Source organism: Ammodytes marinus (genome assembly GCF_949987685.1).
Source record: "Ammodytes marinus genome assembly, chromosome: 5".
NCBI classification, from domain to species: domain Eukaryota; kingdom Metazoa; phylum Chordata; class Actinopteri; order Uranoscopiformes; family Ammodytidae; genus Ammodytes; species Ammodytes marinus.
Genome location: NC_137234.1, coordinates 12,930,930 through 12,947,925, shown reverse-complemented (window position 1 = coordinate 12,947,925; position 16,996 = coordinate 12,930,930). Strand labels below are relative to the sequence as shown.

At 39.0% G+C, this 16,996-nt stretch overlaps 1 protein-coding gene across 1 annotated transcript; it reads right to left on the bottom strand.

Annotated features, from left to right (window-relative positions):
- Positions 1-100: 100 nt before the first annotated feature.
- Positions 101-16,764, bottom strand: LOC307250287 (long-chain fatty acid transport protein 2-like). Its single transcript, XM_080027321.1, has 10 exons — positions 16,239-16,764; positions 6,218-6,427; positions 5,967-6,122; positions 5,338-5,462; positions 5,054-5,248; positions 4,877-4,967; positions 4,016-4,214; positions 3,830-3,927; positions 1,000-1,130; positions 101-916 (listed from the first exon to the last, which is right to left on the bottom strand). Exons 1-10 carry the CDS (start codon positions 16,705-16,707, stop codon positions 740-742), a joined length of 1,851 nt encoding a protein of 616 aa, XP_079883447.1. The 5' UTR covers positions 16,708-16,764; the 3' UTR covers positions 101-739.
- Positions 16,765-16,996: the final 232 nt, after the last annotated feature.

Below are 16,996 nucleotides of genomic sequence, written 5' to 3'. Positions count from 1 at the left end.
TCTAGTTTGCTGATTTTCACACACTGGAGTAAGGTCAAGTTAAATGGGCCAAATGAATGTTTTATTTGAAATAAGATCAGACTGAACTACCACTGGCACATGATTTTTCTGCATCAGGAAAAAATCAAACTTTGCACCAAGAAAATGTTTCATGTCAAAATGTTTGCCATGAAAAATGCCCCTTAACAGTTTCTTAACATTTTCCATTTTCACATTTGTACTTTTAACAATAGGAACTGGACAAATCATCCCCCGAAACAGAGACACTGTATTCACTGTAGAGAAATGTAGCAGTTTAGCACACATCAAGGCTAAACAATTCATCCTTTATACATCGAAAACATGATTTGGATTTGAGTGCCTTTTTAAGACCAGCAAGAACAATACTTTTTACTATAACCTAATGTATAGGAATAGCAATTTCAAAGAGAAATGTGCACCGACAACAGCATCAACAGACTTGAATGATACACAGCCAGAGGCCATTATTAGAATAAGGCGCTCACAGATCTCAGTTTTTCTCAAAAGGGAAAAAAATACTCTTTAGGTGAAGCCATCCCTGCACACAACATGTGTAAATTTAACGTCTCAGTGCAACAAGCTCAAACATCTTCACTGGAGGAGAAATGAAGTCACTGAGGAATATGTGTGACATTCCTGCTGCAGCATAAGGTAAAGAGTAAGACATAGAGATATAAAGGTAATTCACTTGGTCAATAGAGAGGCAAGGAAAGTCACTTTAAATGTGGATCTTCCCCACTGTAACTGAACTGAACATGTCCAGGGTGAGTGGGATGTAATTCTGGACTTTTTCATCCAGAAAGTAGAGAGGGTCCGTTAATTTATTCGGGTTGAAGCCCTCCTCCACCAGCTTCATCTTCAGATGTTTGAACGTGACAGTAACGTCCATGGAACTCTGTAACAAATCACAGCACAATTAATTATGCTATAACAAACACAGAGGGTAAACCGGTCAAAAACGCTTTGAAAGAAAAATACCTGAATCCTTATAAAGCGTGGCCTTGCGTAGGACGGCAGGAATTTTGCGACATGTTTAAAAACACCTGTGGAGTCAAATCTCTGTCCTTCCCTTAAAATGACGGCAGCCATTCCAGCTCTCCCCTCCTGGCCTGGGAAAAAGTGAAGTACAGTTAAGTCAGAAGTGGCAGTCTTTACGGGATCAGTCAGTGCGTTTACATGCAGACTCATAATCGGATAACTAAACGAATAAGACCTCAACAGGACTTTTAAACTGCATGTAAACACCTTTATCCGATCTACTTCGGACACAAATCGGCACAATAACGGACAAGAGAAGTCGGATAAGAACACCTAGAGGGGTGTCAAACTCATTTTGGTTCGAGGGCCACATACAGCCTCTCTGATCTCAAGAGGGCCGGACCAGTAAAATAATGGCAAAATAACGTACATATGTCAAATCCAAATCTTTAGCTTTGTTTTTCAGTTATATGCTTTATAACTCAGCCTACATATGTAACCTACATTATCACGGATCACAAGGGATCTCTGTAGCCCCCACGAAATGTCTTAGTAAAGGTTGCTGCTGGCCATGGGAATAGGAGGTGCGGCGCGGAGCGCCTCAGCAAAAATGTTGGGGGTATTTTGCTCAAAGATACGCACTAATGAAATAAACAACTGTTTATTTGAATACACAAATACAACAGGCACTGACCTTACAGTTGTGCAATTTTGTGTACAGGGACACATTTTGTGCAAACATGCAGACAGTACAAAATACAATTAAATAAAAGTGCAACTTCTACTGTTTTGATTTATTTTTAAATACAGAGGTTATTTGTTGTTTTGGAATACGTTTTTCCCAATTTAATTTAATTTTAATTTAACTTACTTTTTTTTTTTAAATGCTCAGAAATGTGTGCTCTACAAGTCGCGGGCCGGATGTTTGACACCACTGCCTTAGACACTTGACACAATCAATCATCAATATTAGCATGCTATTTGGCCACATATATTGGCCTATTTACAGCCCTCAGAAAACTGACAGCTCTTCTTAGATGCAAGTTCATCAATTCATGGCTTAAAATCCTGAGCTGTAGAACTTTCAGCAGACATTCCTAGCTGTAAGCCACGTAAGTTTCCTAACAGTTGGGAGCGTATGCGACTTGCGGATATGGCACAGGCTCCATGAAGAAGAAGATTTTTTTTTTTTTTTCAGAATTGATTCAAATCGGCCGAATTGATTGACTGACAAAGTAACCCCAATTATATCATAATGATGTCATCAGGGTCAGCCTGGGCTTAGAGAACAACATCTAAAACAAGAATCCTATCTTACAAACCGTGGGCAAGAATTCAAGGTGATTGTTGACCTAGCAGGAAGGGCTTTTGAAAGAAGAACTGTTGCATTGTGGGAAATGTAGGATCCAATGTTTTTAGAGCTTGACACGTGTTAAATAGGGGCTAAAATCTGGGATATGCTTTACACAAACTTGTTAATACAACATGTAGGTCACCGACAACCACAAGTGAAAGTCTAAGAATTTGCTCTGAACTCTGCACTCGAACATTTGAATAAGTTCATGCTAAAGGCTTTGGTCACTTGAACTATTATTATTCTTTGTCTTATAAGTTATAGTGAATACTCATGGTCTAATTTTTGGAACTATAGTTCATACATTGAGGGCTTTAGGGATGTAAACAAAAAGTATAATGTTGGCAAGGATTCAGTGAGTTAGACGATAGACCTGTTTATTTAAACATATATTTAATTACATGTAGTCAAATTGGCACCATTAAAATTAAGCCTATGCTAAATTAGCTATTAGACTTTCCTTTTCACAATAGATATAATGGGTATCAGAGAGTTGATGATTTACCTGGAAAAAGATAACCAAAACACATGTTATGACTGAGAAGGAGTGCATTTTCTGACACAAATTGTCAATCATAGAAAATATTTAAACATACAAGACAATGGAGAGGGAGAGTAGTGTGCGTGTCAGAGTGAGGCAGCAGTATGAAGGTAATGGGCAGATATGAACGCCTGAATCTTTGCATCCAAATACAGTCTAGTGTTAGCCTTTTTTGGGTTTGTCTGGTTGGTTCATGCATGTTTTCCACCCCCCTTTAGTTCACAGTTCTCCCTTTTGGACTTTGCCCTCTTTGTTGCATGCCTGTCCTGTGCAACTTCAGATTGCCGATTGCCTCAGGAAGTTAAATATTTGGGCCAAAGTGTATGCCCAGGACACTGGGAACAAATGACGAGTAAATACCACTGGGAATTAGAAACTAAACCAGAGTTTATAGGACATGTTACACCATTTTACGACAACACACGATAGACACGTGTTGACAACAGTGTGATGGTTAAATGTATCCATTAAAAATGAGCAAACTTTTATTTGATTTGCAACACGTCCATAATTCAAACATAAGCAAACTGCCGGACGTACTACCTTCACAACTTGTAGCACTTCATTACTCTAGTTAACATGAAGAACATCATGTGAAAAAAAACTTGATTAATATGCTGTGCTCATGAGATATTTAATGAACTTACAAGTTGTTGAGCGCCACCTAAACACTTAATAGTAAAAATAGTCATCCTGTATAACAGGTGACCCAATGGGGGTATCAAATATAGTGTTCGGTTTGGACTTGTTTACTGACTGTCGGCCTCAAAGAAAAAACCTTTTAAACTCAAGGCTCTGTATTTGATTTGAGACGAATAAAATGTAAAAGGAGGTTTATACAATTTCCCTTTGGGGATAATATGAGTAAGGTGTGTTCTATTTCTGCTGCAATTGTGACAGCAGACGACATGGAAAAGATGTTCAATGAAAACTACCTGGCACTTCGACTCCATACACGTTGGCTTCTTTAATGCAGTCAGCCAGTGTCATGATGTCAGTCACCTCAGTTGTAGCCACATTCTCTCCTTTCCATCTATTACCAAAAAAAACACACACCATTTTTGTTTGTTCTTTAAAGCTCCACTTTCAATTAGACGTCTGAAACAGGAGATGAAAATCACCTGAAAGTGTCTCCGACTCGATCCTGAAAGTAGATGAAATTGTCTTTGTCAACGAGCACCAGGTCGCCGGTGTCGAAGTAGACGTCTCCCTTCTTGCAGACGTCATGCAGCCTCTTCTTCTCTGTTTGCTGCAGGTCTCTGGCATAACCAGAGAACGGAGCGGTCATGGATATCTGTGCTACCAGGAGGCCAGGCTCACCTGAGGAACGTTAACACAGGAGAGGCTCTGATACCACTTCCTCTATTGAGTATTGTACAGCTGATACCCAAGACAACATACATTTAACAGCACCTTAAGAAAACCTGTGACCTGAATGTTGCAGGGCAGTTGTATGACCCAGAGTTTCTCTACACATGATGATCTAAGATTTTTTTTTGGCATTTTTATGCTTTTTATTGATAGCGTAGAGACAGAGTTGAAATGGGGCAGAGAGGGGAGTGACATGCAGAGAACGATTTAAAAGGTGCTCAGAGGAACTTTCGCCTGTGTTCATTCTTGCACCCCCTTTGGACAAAAAGCGGTTGTGTTTTTACTACGCCAGCTGTTGTTCCTGGGTAAACTACCCATGACAAAGGCATAAAGAAAGAATATAAAAATAGCATTCTTTGCACTGATGGTCTCGTTTGCTGCTCAATGTAATTTATGATCATCAGAGGAAAAGTTTCAAGACTGTTTCAGAAATATTTAAAAGTTCCTCGTAGCACCTTTAAGGACAATGATTCTAATAAAAACCTTTTATGTGTGACTTTAAATTGTAAACCCTACACTGCACATCAGGACCTCCTAAATTTAAAATCAAAGGGACAATAAAAAGGACATGACTTCTAATTCTGTGACCCACAGGTTTGGTTTTAACGCACCTTTGGCAGCCTGTATGCAGAGACCAGAAGAGTCCCTCAAAGGCTTTCCTTCATCTATGTCGTATTTGATCACAGCATGTGGGAAACACATCTGCAGGATACACAACATAAAACAATATTGATTAACAGCTTTTAAAGCGTTTGCTTTATAATCTGGAGTGAAACATGGACTTTTACCTTGTAGAGGAAGGTGTCTCTGCCAATTGCTCCAATCTTACCGCTGTAGTTCAGCAGGGAAAAGTTGCCTTCTGTTGCCCCATAAAACTCTCTAATTTGAATATTTCCAAACCTTCCTATGAAGTCCCTGCAAACATCTGCCCTCAACCCGTTGCCTATCGCAAGTCTGACTGTGTGGCTTTGATCATTAAGTTTCTATTGGGAAAGAAAAAGGAAGAACCAAAACTTTTTTTTCTGCAGGTGATAGTACCACTGATGATAATGCTGTGAGAAACAATACATACCTTTGGCTGGTTGGTGAGGTAACGCATGATTTCACCTATGTACTGTATGACAGTGATGTTATATTTACGGCAATCGTCCCAGAACTGAGACGCAGAAAATTTGCTCCTCAAAACCACTGTGATGCCTACACACAACGACAAAAAGACAAATCTTAAATGGATAAAAGGATTCTTCTTTTTCTCAATAAATCTTTCAAAGGACCAAAACAACAATAAAAAGATTACCGTGTCTGTGTCTAAAGCCTGATATGATTTATTCCTAAAAATCATTTATTTATATTTTCTTAGTCTAAATTTGTCTAAACCATCCTGCTGCTTTAAATACGCAGATTATTTTGTCTGACATCACCCCAAATGTGAATTTATCCACAGCAGAAAATGATCTCCAGCAAATGTATCATTTAATACTGTTTGAGTAATGTTTGCTAAAAATTCCATTGTTCATCTGCTTCAGAAAATTACTTGAAGGTATAATAACCTTTTTTTTCAGATTTACTTCTTCAAAAGAATTTTTTTTGTCTATGTTTTTTCATTTGATATTAAGAAAAATATGAATATAGGATAAGACCACATGACTGAACATTTTCCCTTTCAGGTTCAACAAATATACAACCCAAATGTGTGCCTACCCCTCTCGATGACTGAACAGAAACCAAAGAAGCCGGCGCTGTGATAGAAAGGGAGGGTATTGTAGATCACATCTTTGGATGTCACTCCTGTTAGACAGACAAGTAAACAGGCGTTCCACAATTTGGCATGGCTGACCACTGCTGCTTTAGGGAAACCTGTGAGAAACAAGCCAGAGGTGTATTTATATTAATGAAGTCACTGTTTATTTCTACTGTTGAATAAAGAACATGTTACACCTGAAGTAGTTTACCTGTTGTCCCTGATGTGTAAATGTAGGCTGCTGGACTCCGCAAGGTTAAATGTGAGCGTAATTCTTTGGATAGAGGCTCAGAAGAAGCCTGACTCATTTTGTCTGTGAAGCTCTGGGCGGCTGCATTGCTGCATGTGTCGGACAGGATGAAAACAGTGACCTGCTGCTCCAACAGACTGGGCAGAACCTCCTCCACAGCATCCTGTAATTCTGCAAAGAGAAACCAAACCAACTTGTGCTATGCAACTGAAAGACTTCAAAGGGTTTACAGTGATGTATAGCAGTCATTTATGTTTTCTCCTGTCTGGGAAGTAAAATGTACAATAAAACAACTTTAGGCTAATATGCAGAAATGCAGACCTGTCGCCAGACCTCAGTCTTAAGGGGGGCATATGAAATGCATAGGGGGGCACAATTATTACAGTTTGTTTTGATCGCTAACCCACAGTGGGCACAACTGGAGCTCAATGTGCAAAACTCTAACTATAATCAGCACTACCAACAGTCAATGGAGCTGAGCGGTTCACTTCACCTGCAAAATAGGCTCAGAACATGATGAACCAGCCTCATTGAGATAACACACACTGTCACTCAGAACACACAGAGTAGAAACACTAACACTAAACTTTTTAATCTTTACAGCTTGAATAATCTGAGTTACTTCACACAAATAACATAGTATTTTCTTTGAGGAAAGAGTGAAATTCTTTCACATGAAATTGTTTATTTTATACCAGTTATGTTTAGGTAAACAAAAATAAATGAAAATCAGACGTTTGCTTCAATAGATACATCTTTTTATTTTATTGATGAAATTTCCAAATTTTGTATTTATCTGTGTAAATATTCTATAATTGAAATACAGAAATCAATTCCTGTAATTTTGTCCTTTACTGTAAGGATGCATCTCTCACCTAGCCTGGCTCCGCCCGCCTACCTACTTCTGCTCAATTTTCATTTCACTTCTGTACAAATGAAATGAAGTAAGATGGTCTGGTTGGACCAGGCTATCTCTCACTATCTGTTTGTTTGCTGGAAAATTCGTAGTACAGATGCAACTTTAGATCTTTGCAGATTGGGTTGCACCCTCAACCCTGCCTCTCTCAATGAGAGACCATGATTCACAACAGGGTCTATCAGAGTAGCCCTTATTTCATCGGAAAATACAGCTCTGTCTCCTAGGTCTTCCTCCAATCGTTCACTCTCACTGCCACTCTTCTCCCTCCACCAACCTGTCTTCCTTGGTCCATTTCCCAAAAAAATATTTTTGAGCTTTCCCTATTTACTGTAGGCCTATATATACAGTATATGTTCACAAGTCTTAACCTTCTTAGTGTTTCAGTTGAAATTGCAATCCGCAGTGTTTTAAATGGACTAGGCTGAAATCCATTCTGTTTTGAATGTGTTTAGAGTTGTGACAGCAGTGTGTTACCATTTGAACAAAGTGCTGGAAATCCACAGTGTTGTGCAGGCTGTGGTTAAGCCATGAGATACGAGTGAGTTTTGAAAATTGTGTTTAAGCAATGAAAAATTAGCTACAGTTTGGTCCACATGAACTGCTGCTGTGCAGAGCGTTGTTAGAGTTTTGCACATGTCGCTCCAGTTGTGCCCTGTGGTTTAGCGATCGAAAAAAACCGTCCCCCTATGCATTTCATATTCCCCCTTAAGACGGAGGTCTGGCGACAGGTCTGCATTTCTCCATGCACTAAAGAAAGATTTAAATTATGTGGCTGGTTGAGGTGGAGCCATTATTGCTTTATATACTGTAGAAAAACGAAAAATACAACAATAATATTTCCTGGAATCCATGCATAAAGTAGGCCTATCTCAAAAAGTGATCTTAAAACTGTAGGCCTACTAAGGTTTAAGATTTGAGTATGTACTGTATTTAGTTACTCCTGCACTCTGTTGTCCAAATGTAATAGGTAGGATTTCCTTCCTCATTCTGGTAATACCAGAAGTGCATGCATTCAATTTTATTTAATTTATAAAGAACAAAATGTTCTGGAAGCTTCTGATCCACATGAAGCATCAAATCTTAAAATGAAACACTGTGACATGATATCCACTAGTCATATTGGATTATTCGTACTGATGGCTTCTCTCCACTTGCAATGTTGTGAAATGAAGTTGATTATAATAACTTTATTATACATGTATTTTAATCAGCTTCATCCATATATCACGTAATTTGAATTTGAAGGACATTCTTCCCCAAAAATTACCAGATTTTTGTATTTCATTCTAATACTGCAGCTAACACATCTTTATTGATTAAACTGTTCTTGTGACTCGATTAATCAGAAAATGTCAATCAATTGATACAGCTCTATAATAGGTTGAAAAGGTGGTAATGATGGGTTTTCACGTTGCCTTTACAGCGATCTTATATTTATTTGATGCGGGGGGACATTGTCTTCATTCAGACTGCTGAACATTTTTTACTTTCTGTAATTGTGCATTGAATATTTGATATTCAAACTTAATAAACCTCTACAGAGCATAGCCTATAGCCTACTGTAGTGTAGTTTGTAGATTTATGTTGCCAAGGTATTGGTGTTCATTAGAGGTCTTAAAATGTGCAGATACCCTGAGAGAGGCTACTTTCTTCCTAGTGTAGTGTTCTGCAACATTTATGTTATATTAAAATAGGTTAGTAAGGTTTGAGGTAATACAGAAAAGCCATAACTGCACCACAAGACACACAGGTCACACAGTGACCTTACAGACGGCAACAACAACTGTTGCAGACACAGCAGAATATAGGAACACGATTGCAAGACCTGGCTTCTATTAAAAGCACACTATTGCTAATAAGGCTTGATATAAGATCTGTCACACACACGAACACCCACACACACACACACTCACATACACACACACACACACACACACACACACTTGCACACACACACACAGTCACCCACAGACACACATACACACATACTCTCACTCACACACACACACACACATGCACACACACACACTCCCACAGACACACATACACACATACTCTCACTCACACACACACACACACATGCACACACACACACTCACACAGACACACACACATGCACACGTATACAGACACACACACACACCCAGACAGATAGTGTATTTAACCAACCGCCTGCACTAGATCTTGGCCTTGGCCTTTGCCTTTTGCCCGAGGAATGAAGACTGCTTATGGGATCTCGGTACCCCCGAATTGTCAAGAGTAGGATAGGGTAGGATGAGATCTGAACTATTGTAATGAATAAGTACCTTTGTGTTCATAGTAGAAGTTGTCTACTAAGCTGATATCCTGTTATGTCAACCCTTCAATAAAGTACCTGTTAGACCGATCCCTTTCTCCTCCGTGTCTATCTGAGCCTGTTGAGATGTCTCCTTCTCTCTCAAGTAATATCAAATGTAGGTAAACAATTGGCCCACTCGGCCACGCCAACACCTCCTTGTTTACACTACATAAATGGCGTTGTCGAAACGGAAGACCTTCAGAAGTTGCAGCAGACAGACAAGCATCTGGGTAATGTATTGTTGCCCTTTGTCACTACCTGTCATCTGTTGTTTTTCTTTGAAGGTCTGTTAAACTTGCGTGCTTGTATCAGAATCATAGACTGTCAGGATAAAATATCTGCTAGTCGTTATAACTGAATCTTGGCTTTTCTGGAAAATGTTAAGAAACTTGTTTAGTTGGGAAGAAAGAAATGGTTGTGTTGTTTTACCCATACTGGCCACTCTTGCTGTTTGGTTCCGTGTTTTGACATTCCATTTTGTAATGAATATCGCTGCAGTGTGATGTGCTTCCCGTTGAGGAAGAGGAAAAAAAAATAATAAAAGTACTGAGATACCTGTCGATGAAGTTGGGGCCCGTCCACGAGCACACGAACCTCTGACTGGTACAGAGAGATCCGTTTTCCACGGTGGACAGTACGTCAAAAAAGACATTATTACACCCGTAATGTCTTTAAAAATAAATAAATTATCTAATTCGGGAGAGAGACATTTGCTGTTCTAATAAATGACAGTGTTACTGCGTCAAAGTACTTCCAGTTAAAGTCTGGGATTGCTTTAACGTTTTAAAGGTAAGCAGCATATATCTGGTTCTTGTCTATCGAGATTTCAATTGATCAAGGTCTTCTCTCCATATAGACATTTACACAGAGTCTAGGACGTTGATTACCGACAGATGAAGGGTTGCGCTTTAAATGTGATTAAAAATAAAAAATAAAGAGTTGAAAATTAAAGAGAATAATTTAATTTGAAAAAGGAATAGCAAGTAAAACTATTGAATGCTGTTTGTTGCGTTGATTTTTGGTATAATTGTATAGTTGTTGTGTTGGTTCATTGAGCAAAGAGTGGCACTGAGTTGTGTACAGCCTGAAAATTTCTGTGGCATGGTTGCCAGTTTAAAGGAGAGAGCAGTCAAAAGTTTGATTACATCAAGATTGTTGTGTGGGGACCGAGACCCGCCTCAGTAGTCTCCTCGTAATAGAAGAACCCCCCGCTCCCCCCTCCTTCCCGTTTTTGCTCTAAGCCTGAGTGTCAAATATGCAGGCAGGCTAATAATAGCTGCCTGTAGCCGGAGGGAGAGATTGAACAGTAGCTCTGATTTTTTATCTTAAAAATCTGTAAGAAAGCTTTAAAGTAAATAAATTGATTAGGGAATAAAATATAATGGTACATTCTTTGATTTGGCTTAACATAAGAATTGGTTTGTACTGAAAATGAAACATCTAAGTTAAATTGCCTGTGTTTTAAGACACTGAAGAGACATATGAGATAATAAAAAAAAATAAAAGAAGAGGTGACATGTGTTTAGTAAGAATTAAACTAAGTAAGAATATGGGTTTATTAAACTCTGTGAGAACAGGTGTTAATTAAACTAAGTTAGCATAAGTTTATTGAAACTGTGAAAATACCTTACAGGGGTTTCAGTGATATACGACAAATAGAGACAGTAAAGTTCTTTCCACTGATATGTAACCATTTGTTTCTCAATTGGGATTTGAGAGCTGTTAAAAGCGTTAAATTGCATTGTCACCTGTTATGTGAAACATAGTTCTCTGAAACATGTGTGAAAACGTGAGTGTACGTTGTTCATGTGATTGAAAGAGGATGAAAATGTCTGTTTTGTTTGTGAAAAATGTTCAGTGTTGAAGTTTAAGTAAAAATGATCTCTTAAATCTAGTAAGAATCATTGAAGTGTGATTTGCCATATTTTATTTCCAAAAAAAAAACCAAAACAGAATCTTTGATTTTGTAGGTCTAAAAAGAGCTAGATTGAATTGTTAGAAAAGGGTTAGACCTGTTGAAATTTACTAAAAAAAAAATTAAGTAAATAAGTGATTTTAATTAAGGTTTACATCTGAGTAGGCTAAAAAGCATGCTCTCAGTTACAGTAAAAAACAGTAAACCTTGTGGTTTTTGGGTAAGTAATAAAATCTTCTGAATAACATCGTGATTAACTTAAAAGTAAGAGATTTTGGGAGCAACAGTTTTGAAGGTTTGAGAATCCCTTGGTTCTATTTTAAATGTGTAACATTTCCTTTTTTCTCTTCCAGAAGCTGGTTAACTGAGAGTGCACTGGAAGAAACGATTACAGTGCACTGCAATGTAAAGGTTTAGCATTTGGGTTGAAGAATTAGATAAACAAATAAATCCCCTTTTTAGTAAGAATTCACTATTGATAAAAAAATTATCTGAAGTCTATTCTAAGAGAAATTATTATGCTTGCAATTGGTTTTGGGGCACTAAAATTCGAGGGTTGTCACAAGTCACAATACCTTTTCTCTGCCCAAAAAAGAAGAGGAAAACACAAAATGCATTTAATATCAAGAAAGAAGGAAAGAAAGTGTAAAGACAAGTTGCCTGGCATTACCGATGCCGCAAAAAGACAAAAGACAAAAAGATATGTAAGAAAAATGGACTAAGATGCAGAAGACACTTAGCCTGAAGTCTGCTCAGCTCAAGAGCAGTTTCCAGTTTCAGTTTTGATCCTGGAAGCGAACAGTCTGACTGGAGCCAACGCATACCGGCAGGGATCGCTCTGCCAATGCCAGACTGAACTACAAAGATGGAGGCGTGTATGCACGTGGCTAAGTAACACCGTGCCAAAAGTGACATTCAATGCCCTGTTGTGGACTGCAGGATGGGAGAAAATACAAGGATGGCAAGTAATATGTGCCATAATGACATTTCCTGACTTCTGCCTTGTGTTCTAGGAAAAAAGAGACATTGAAGGAGCCGATGAGAGGGGTTTCCTTTGCTTCTGAACTGAAAAAGTGGACATTCCTTCTGTAAAAGGAGGGTGGATTCAACTGCTCCACTTAAGAAAAAAGTGCAAGTACTTAAATTGTGACAATTTTCTGATTAATGGTGTTTCCCCTAAATGTAGATTGTGCAAGCAAGCAAGCGAATGAAATAGGTCTGCTTTGGACATAAACTAATTTAGTTATGCCTTTAAGACAACATAAGATTTTGTAAGGAAAAAAAGTATGTAAGATTAAAAGTTTAAAGGACTATTTTGATAACTAATAGGTTTCCTCTTTTATGCATTGAAGAAAAGCATGGTTAGGGTTATTTCCAAATAAAAAATACAACTAGTGTTTACCGTTTTCAAATCAATAAAAGATTGTGTTGTTGCTTTCTCAGCCAAAAAGAAAGGAAGCATGACTGAGAATTATCACCTTAATGTTTTTCTCAGAAAGAGATTAGTGTTTTTAGATATTCCCAAGTAAAAAAGTTTAAAGATAACAAAGTTAATAAAGTTAATAAAGGATACATTTTCCCAAGTGAAGTTGCATTAAGGATAAATAATGAAATAGTTGTTGATTAAGTAGGATTTTGAACCAATCTTATTCTCACACTTTCAGGAATACCTGAGGTTTTTAAGGGTTGCTCTGTACATCTTACCGATTCAAGAAATTGGATTTTTTTGAAAAAAGGGTTAGCATTCTAAATTTATTAACCGTTTTGGGGTTTTGTTGATAAGAGGGCTGGGAGAAAGCCACATGTTTGTTTGTTCCTGTTTGAATACAATTGCTCACACAAAGTGAGCATCTTATTTTTAGCTGAGTTTTTAACTTAATATGCTCCTTTTTGTGTTTCAAATAGAAATTTGAAAAAGGAGGGAGAGGTTGAGAGAGCACATTAATTTAAAAATAATAGAAGTACATGGTAAAGAGGTTAAGAAAGCACGTTAATTAAAATAGAGAAAACACTACAACAAAGTAAGTTTAGAAAGAGAGGATGATCAAAATACTTAATATCCATTTAAGTTAATAAGTAAGTTATAAGTAATTTATTTAGGGTTCAGGATCAACACTCCATTAAATAAAGTAAGAACAAAACATACTTGTAGTGTGTTGTCAATGTCATAATCCATAGCTGTTCCAAAAAGTGTTACTGCACAGTTGACATCAAGTGTGATTACATTACAAGTGTTTGCAGTAATACAGTAAACCTAGGTAACATAATTAAGTAAGACAAACACAAACTCCCCAGAAGTTATTTAGAAGTTGTGTCAGGTAGGATTCTTTTCCCTATCTGTCTTTCTCTCTGTCTATATCTTTTCTCCGATGGCCTCGATGAAAGAACTAGGTACAGAATCCTGCTGTGCAGATTGGGAGAAATGTCGTGCTGAAATCTGATGCTAAGCTACGCTCTCAACTCGTGCCATCAGCGTGATGTCACTGCCGTGTCCAAGTCGTGATGTCACAGGACAACTGACAGCCGAGATCGAGAGGGGGTCGCTTTCGCAACTACACAGCCCAACCCAATCCCAGCCAGAAACCAGGGGTCGCCAACTCGTCTCATCCAGCTTGTGCAGACAACTTCACAACCAGCAAGAAGGGTGCCACCTGTCGGCCTGGAGAAGCAACTCGACACTGGTCGACGAGAAGTCGCCAACAACAGAGAATCGAGATGCAGTCGTCAATGTCGTCATCTGGAAATTCGAGAGGGGTCGCTCTCGTCTCCCCTTCAAGGCGATCAAGTCATGCACCAGTCATCAATACCCAGCTGGGGCACCAATGCATGGGTGCACCTCTGGGTTTCCCCACAGCCTCCCCATAGTTGAAATGGGGGGGGGCTGTTGTGTTGTGCTTTTCGCACAGAAAGAATTGCCTGTTTAAGCAATTCTAAAAGTATGCTCGTGTCGTTTCTCGCAAGTGCGCGGGTATTTGCGGGACTGGACAATGGTCCGAAGAACGAAGACTGAAAGAATTATGAAAGTCATTATATGCTGTTCAATTATTGTTATTGGTGTTGAATTTTAAGAGGGTCTAATAGGGTTTTATTAAGTTTCATACTATATAGTAAACAGTGGCCACTGTCGTTTTATTTTGTCAAAGTTTATCATTTTTGGTTTGATGTTTGATTTTGTAGAGTTTAAGGGTTGTGCATTTTTCAGGCTTCAAGGGATAAATGTTGAGATTCTTTGGTGCACCGTATTTACGATGCAAGGAGGGATATGTAGTGTTCTGCAACATTTATGTTATATTAAAATAGGTTAGTAAGGTTTGAGGTAATACAGAAAAGCCATAACTGCACCACAAGACACACAGGTCACACAGTGACCTTACAGACGGCAACAACAACTGTTGCAGACACAGCAGAATATAGGAACACGATTGCAAGACCTGGCTTCTATTAAAAGCACACTATTGCTAATAAGGCTTGATATAAGATCTGTCACACACACGAACACCCACACACACACACACTCACATACACACACACACACACACACACACACACTTGCACACACACACACAGTCACCCACAGACACACATACACACATACTCTCACTCACACACACACACACACATGCACACACACACACTCCCACAGACACACATACACACATACTCTCACTCACACACACACACACACATGCACACACACACACTCACACAGACACACACACATGCACACGTATACAGACACACACACACACCCAGACAGATAGTGTATTTAACCAACCGCCTGCACTAGATCTTGGCCTTGGCCTTTGCCTTTTGCCCGAGGAATGAAGACTGCTTATGGGATCTCGGTACCCCCGAATTGTCAAGAGTAGGATAGGGTAGGATGAGATCTGAACTATTGTAATGAATAAGTACCTTTGTGTTCATAGTAGAAGTTGTCTACTAAGCTGATATCCTGTTATGTCAACCCTTCAATAAAGTACCTGTTAGACCGATCCCTTTCTCCTCCGTGTCTATCTGAGCCTGTTGAGATGTCTCCTTCTCTCTCAAGTAATATCAAATGTAGGTAAACAATTGGCCCACTCGGCCACGCCAACACCTCCTTGTTTACACTACACTAGCTTCTGATATAATGAGTATCACTTTATGTTCAATAAACAGACAAAAAGTAAACTTGAATGAGTCTCATTGAGTGACACACAAGCTATGCTTGGGTTGTAATACAGCTGGACCCCCCAAATATCGCCTAGGCTATATGTATTGTGTTTTAGGTCTTAAATTTAATTCAAGGTGGTATTAAAAAGGTCTTAAAAAGTCTTACATTTGACATGCTGAAACCTGCAGATACCCTGTGAAACAACATTGGTTTTACATCTATTTTGATGTTGAAACAATGTTATTTCAGGGTGCAAGCCTGGTCATAAATCAACCAAAACCATCAGAAAACAACATTGTTTCAATGTTAATTAGATCAACGCATTAACCTTGATTCAATGTTGAATCAATGTGTATCTGCTATCTGGGAACACAATCTGTTCCTCTTATCGATCCAGTTAGGCAAAGTCACACACCCCTAACCCCCTCCCAAAAGAAAAACACCCTTTAACGGGAAAAATGGAAGAAACTTCTGGCAGTGGAGTTAAACCTACCATTATCTTTGAATTGTAACATAGGCCTAATGTAACAAACAAACAAAACAAGTGTCTAGTAAGAGTTACAGTGAAAGTTGAGTGTTTTTGCAGCATGTATAGATCAATCAAAGAAGTGATCACTTGTCCCGCAGCCATCACATAAACATAAATGCAAACCTTACCTGCAGCTGCGACCAGCGTCTTGGCCCCGCTGCAGTCGAAGCAGTGCAGCAGGGACTTGGATCTGATGTTGGAGTTTAGAAAAGCAGCGGAACATCCGATCTTCACCAAACCCAACCACAGCCACGGATACATCGGCTCGTTCCCGAGGAACAACGCCACCGTTTCGCCCTCTTTAACGAGTCCACTTTGCAGGAAAACCCTCGCTGCTTTGTTGCTGAGTTTATCGGCGTCCTGGTAGGTAAAGGTCTCATCTTTAAACCGAAGGAAAGGCTTGTTCGGCCGCGTTTCTACCGACTCCAAAAAACGGTCCAGGATGGTGTAATTCGTCTTCAAGTACTGTAGGACCCGGCGCTTTACGTTAAGTTTAGCGAGCAAGTGTTGGACATCCTGTAAAAAGTAAGGATGGCGGAATAGAAAGGCTATACATAACCCAGCTGCAAGCACTAGGCCTACTACCCAGAAAGACATGTTGATCTGTTGGGGGGACAAACCTCTCTGAGGGAGTAGGGAATCTCCGTCTCGGTGATAAACTGAGCAGCCTGAGGAAAAGTGTGTCAAGTTACAGTTTGACATAGGATGATAAGAGGGGGAGGCAGACTGTTTTAAAACTCAAACTGATTTAACTAGTTATATGAAACAGTGACAGAATATAAACCAGAGCTCTAAGCATGAGTTTGTCAGAATTGAAATGCAAGTCACGAGAGTTGCAGTCCGGTTCTCCTTGGCCAAGTCTGTAATAAATATTGCTTCATAATTC